At 39.3% G+C, this 6,000-nt stretch overlaps 1 protein-coding gene across 2 annotated transcripts in view; it reads right to left on the bottom strand.

The window, feature by feature from the left end:
* Positions 1 to 3,511: 3,511 nt before the first annotated feature.
* The window catches only part of DGCR8 (DGCR8 microprocessor complex subunit), a 45,790-nt gene continuing 43,301 nt past the window's right edge, over positions 3,512 to 6,000 (bottom strand). Inside the window, exon 14 of one of the 2 annotated variants that reach the window (XM_075832552.1) lies at positions 3,512 to 5,498. In XM_075832552.1, coding sequence (XP_075688667.1) covers positions 5,415 to 5,498 — 84 coding nt within the window. In that variant the 3' untranslated portion in view covers positions 3,512 to 5,414. Of the gene's footprint in view, positions 5,499 to 5,853 lie in introns of those variants that run through there. The other variant, XM_075832561.1, reaches the window with a different exon arrangement.

The following is a 6,000-nucleotide window of genomic DNA, read 5'->3' as shown; positions in this document are numbered from 1 at the left end:
ACAAAACAGTGGAAACCCCCAACAAGTGACCCCATTTTGGAAACTACACCCCATGAGGAAATTATCTAGGGGTACAGTGAGCCGTTTGACTACACAGGTGTTTTACAGAACTTATTGGAAGTAGGCCGTAAAAATTAAAATGTACATTTTTTCAAAGAAAATGTAGGTTTAGGTATTTTTTTTTCATTTCCACAAGGACTGAAGGAGAAAAAGCACCGCAAAATTTGTAAAGCAACTTCTCCCGAGTAAAACAATACCTCACATGTGGTCACAAACATCTGTTTGGACACACGGTAGGGCTCAGAATGGAACTAGCACCATTTGGATTTTGGAATGGTTTCTGGGCGCCATGTCACATTTGCTGAGTCCCTGTAGTACTAATACAGTGGAAACACCCCAAAAGTGACTCCATTTGGGAAACTGCACCCCCTGAGGAATCATCTAGGGGTATAGTGAAAATTTTGATCCCAAAAGGTTTTTTGCTGAATTAATTAGAATTAAGCCATGAAAATGAAAAATAATTTTTTTTTCCATAAGATGTAGTTTTAGATCAACATTTTTCATTTTTACAAGGAATAAAGAAAAAGCACCCCAACATTTGTAAAGTAATTTCTCCTGAGTACGGTAACACCCCATATGTGGTTATAATCAGCTGTTTACGTATATGGGAGCATTCAGAAGAAAAGGAGCGGTATTTATCTTTTGGAGCGTAGATTTTGCTGGAATGGTTTGCGGACGCCATGTTGCATTTGCAAAACCACTGATGTACCAAACAAAAGTAACCCCGTTTTAGAAACTATACCCCTAAAGGCATTTATCAAGGGGTGTAGTGAGAATTTAGACTCCACAGGTGTTTTGCAGAAATTAATACGGTGGATGGTGCAAAGTGAAAATTGCAATTTCTCCACTGATCTGCCCATTCACCGCACAATATGTTGTGCCCCTAGAGAATCTTACTCCATAAATTGTTAAGCGGGTTCTCCCGGGTATGGTAATGCCTTACTTGTAGACATAAATTGCTGTTTGGGCACACTGTAGGGCTAAGAAGGGAAAGACCGCCATTTTGAGCATGGATTTTGCTTGGTAGTTTTGTTTGAGTTTTGCTGGTATTTCAGTTTATAATGCGGTGGCATATGTAATCTGTGCGGAGAACATCAGGGTATATGTAATCTGTGCGGAGTACATCAGGGCATAATAAGAGGGTATAATAATGGGGTAAATAATACAATTATCGATAGATGTGTGTTACGCTGTGAAGCGATCCGGTGTCACACTGATAAATGGTTTTCTTTCTTATCCCCCTTTTGTAACGTTCTGCACCTTTTGGGGACTTTTTCTCCTTCGTAGTTTGGGAAATATTACTGGGAAAGTTTTGCGCTGGTATAATACGGGCACCCTCGCTTCCAGCGGATGTGCTATGTCCCTTCCCTTTCCTAGTTCCTAAATACTAGGGCCCTGAAACTGAAGGAATGTTCCCCTCCGGCCTGCGCATTGAGATGTTTTTCATCACCGCATTACTAGTGCCATAACTTTTTTATTTTTCGGTAGATGTAGCTGTGTGCGGGCTTGTTTTTTGCGAGACGGGCTGTAGATTTTATTGGTACCATTTTAGAACACATACGACTTTTTGATCACTTTTTATTTCATTTTTTGCTAAATGAAATTACCAAAAACAAGCAATTCTGGAATAGTTTTTTATTGTTTTTTTTTCGGCATCCACAGTGTGCCCTAAATTACATGTTAGCTTTATTCTGCGGGTCGATACGATTACGGCGATACCAAATTTTTATAGTTTTTTTTATGTATTGCAGCTTTTGCACAATAAAATCACTTTTATTATAAAATCATTTGTTTTCTGTGTCGCCATATTCTAAGACCCATAACTTTATTATTTTTGCGTGCACAAAGCAGTGTCAGGGATTATTTTTTGCGGGACGGATTGTCGTTTTTATTAGTACTATTGGAGTAAATGTGACTTTATCACTTTTTATAGCATTTTTTGGAAGGAGATGTGACCTAAAAACAAAGATTCTGGCGCTGTTTTTCATGTTTGTTTTTTTTACGGCGTTCACCGTGCGGGATAATTTACATAATAATTTTGTCGTTTGGGTCGTTACGGATGCGGCGATACCAATTATGTATAGTTTTTTTTAATTTTTACGTTTTTTCCCATCATAAAAGACTTACTATGGGAAAAAAGTCAGTTTAGCTTTATTTTTATTTGAAATGTGTGTGTTTTTATTATCTTTTTTTAACTTTTTTGACTTGTCCCACTAGGGGACATGAGGGCCTGATGCCCCGATCGCTACTCTAATACACTGCACTACATACGTCAGTCCTCATCGGCTCCCGTACAAGGCAGACTCGGACGCCATTTTCTGGCGTCCGATTGCCACAGCAACCCAGCGATTGCGTCACTGGGTTGCCGGTCGGGTGAAAACCTATCAGATGCTGCGCAATATTGAGCGCAGCATCTGAGGGGTTAATCTGCCGGATCGGAGAATAGCTCCGGTCCTGGCAGTTACAGGAGGGTGCCAGCTGTATAATACAGCTGTCACCCCGCGGTGATGGTGCCGGCTCTGCTTCTGAGCCCGCCCCATCACTGCGCAGTACCTATACGGCGCTTTGCGGGAACACCTTCCCGGCAGCGCCGTATATATACGGCGGATGTCGGGAAGGGGTTAAACAACACTTTAGTGAGGGCATGAATATGCAATCACATATGTAAAATCAATGCAATGGATAGATATTAGTGAAATGAATACACAGCGTGCATGTAAAACCAGTGTATTGTCCAAAAAAGGGTTCGTAACAATGCAAAGTGGTAACTGCATTCAAAAAAGGATAGAGGTAAATCAAAATAAAAAGGAGGTATAAGGTGAAAACACCTGTGAGTATAAGGGTATATGGGGAGCAAGTAATGCTCATAAAAGGTAGAAATACGTCCAAGAATAAAGATATACAAACAATATCTTACCCATTGGTGTGGTGGAGGTATGCCTAGACAGTGCTTTCTGTATGCCTATATGTCTCCATTGACTTCCATTGAACCCTAACATATACCTTAATATACACGGTTTTTGCATTTCTGAAAAGTGTAGTAGTGATACTACAGTCAAGAAAAATAACGAACAAAAAGTAGACAGTAAAAGAACACTGTTTTGGCACACATCGGCACATTAGAAATTTATAGGTACGTTATAGTATACAGTTGGACACTTTTTTTGGGGTATACAGACACACAGGTCTGCTGTAGTGACAAAACATAGTGTAAAGTCTTATATATGCTGCTCTATTAGTCAAATCTCTGTATCTGCCAGACATCAGCACTTACGGGTATCTTCACCTGAATGCATGCACAACTGAAGGGGCACTTATTTTGCTATATTTACAAGATGTTTTTGTTCTGTGTTAAATATCATGTATGATGTATTACTACCGAATCATGAAACCATCACAGACAAGTACTAAGTTCTTACTGAGAATATACAATCTAGGATATAAAAAGATATTAATCTGAACAAGTATACCTTTATTTCAGCTACTCATGGAACACATAATAGTAGGATTCTGACAGAGCCCCCAGACATTCAGTTTTAAAGAAAACAGACTGGTGTCAATGTGGAAGAATGTTCTATTATATAAAAGTGAGCGCCCAGATGGGTTTTATCACTATATTGCATATAAAGTGGTTGTTTTGTTATTGCCTAAATAAACAGGTGTCACTACAAGAGCAAACAAGGGTTTGAGAAGCTGCACAGGATGTGAAGATAGCAAAAAAAAAAAAGAAGAAAAAAGTTGTGGAAGAGAGGAGGGGTGAAGTGGGGGCACGGGGTTGACAAACAAAACACCCACACATTTTGGCCACATTCACTTGGCTTTTAATGGAGAAAATAAATAAATAAAATGTGTGTCTATTTGAACTAAACAGCATCGTGAGGATAAAACGTGTAAAGGAGCCCACGTGGTGGTAGCAGACAGAACGTCATTGCCTTTGGTACATATAAGGCTTTACAAGACAGGCAATATAGATTAAGGTGAAGAACTTCTACACATTCAAAGCTTACCAACATTCATATTTGTAACATTGATCGGATCCTACATACAATTATTGACCATTCGTCAGATCTAGTAAGAACATCATAACGTATTACCTATAACAGCCTGCACTAATTCACTAGGAATACAGTTAACTAAAAAGTAGAAAATTCATCGAATGCAAGGAAGTTTGTCTTACAGTTAATACTTCAACTATTACTTGGTAACAACCTTTTGACTGATGTCCTACAGAAATTATGAAAAAGCCATATAAATCTTTAAAGCCACCCTTTGTGTGCTTAAATATTCATTGTAGTAAATAAGCTTGAGCACCCCCTGTAACTTCCTGCTCATGTGACCTCCAAGATAGAAGGCAAGTGTGACCACACAGGCTTCGTACGCTGCATACAATGTGGATCACACTTACAAGTAGTATTTGCATTGCAGACTGATGCAGCTATTAAAGGGCATAGGACAACAACATTCATTCAGTTTGCATACAGGCTGTGCTTACAAGACATCTTTTAAAGTACAACGTCTATTATACAAGAGATGAATTACAGCAGTTGATTGCTCTGAACTTGCAAGGAAATGAACACGCAGTACATCCAGGTTATGGACGCAGAGCAACTGATGTGACCGAGACTTAGTCTACAGCATAAGCAGCTGAGATGTGTGCAAAAGAAAAAAATACTTTACTATTGTGCTGTGGGTCCTTCATAGCTCAATCATGGTAAATACCAATCGGAGTAAATACCTAAATGATCGTGCCTAGATTATTATATTCCACATGGTCTGTGCCCACAGGCCAGTAACCACAATGGATCATATTGCAGTGGCTACCAAAGTGTAAAGCGTTCCCACACATCTTGATTTGAAATGTGTTAGACCTTATGTTACAAAGCCTAAGTCATAAATAAGTATGGTGAGCTAGACAGAGATCAGTAGGCAAAACATCACTGCAAAACATTGTGTACACCAAGTTCTGTAAGGGTCTCATCTATCAGCTATTCAGTGAACTAAATATTTTAGTTTTGGACGTCACAAAATGAGAACTATACATAGTTGTCTTTTCTACATACAGAGATGGGCATTACCCTAGGAGCAAAAGTGCTTGATGTCCTAAGTGTAAAGGTTTTTTTGCCTTTTACATTTGTACACCTCAGCCCAGGTTTTTCACATCAGCTAAAAAGAAAATGAAAACAAAAACAGCAAGCTTCATAAAAGGAGGTAATATGTCTATTTCTTGTCCAGTTGGAAAAACAAAAACAAAAAAGACAATGCATAAGGAAGCAGCCCTGTTTATGAATCACCTTCTATACCAGATGAAACGTTTGTCAAAGTAAGTTCTCTTATTGCTCCCTTTAGTGCACAGGTCAAACGTCCACTGTACACAGGGGTTCATTGCCGGGCTGGGCAGATTCAACAATCGTCATCTTAGGCTTTTTCCGGGTCTCTTCCTATTGGAGGAGAAAAAAATAACAAAATTTAAACAAACAAAATCATCATAACCTGTATATACTACAGACTGATTTTTTTTGGCAAAACAGAAGAATCCATGATTGTGTGTACCATTGTTGGCAACCAAGTGTGAATGAGCATAAAGATCGATCTAGTTTACTTTGCCATTTTAATCAATCATTAACATATATCCCGAAGAGTAGACTTTTGTATGAGATGGTTATAGACGTTAAAAACACTGTTCATCCTGAACTAGAGTTCTGCTTGCCTTCTCGAACATACGTTTTTTTTATACTAACCCGCGAGTACTATGCAGACTCTGGAAGCAGGCCAGCTTTGCCTGGTACAAAGTGCACTCCCACCATCCTGCCAGTTCGGGCCTATCTGGATGAGATTGTTCCATGTACCTCCTGTGCACAGACATCACCGCCTGGGCACCCTTACCTATTCGGAAGTAAGGATGCTGTGAATTGGACAGACCGCTGGTGGCCGGGAGAATCA

This window comes from Rhinoderma darwinii, chromosome 1, assembly GCF_050947455.1.
Source record: "Rhinoderma darwinii isolate aRhiDar2 chromosome 1, aRhiDar2.hap1, whole genome shotgun sequence".
Classification (NCBI taxonomy): Eukaryota; Metazoa; Chordata; class Amphibia; order Anura; family Rhinodermatidae; genus Rhinoderma; species Rhinoderma darwinii.
This window is presented reverse-complemented; position numbering and strand designations above follow the sequence as displayed.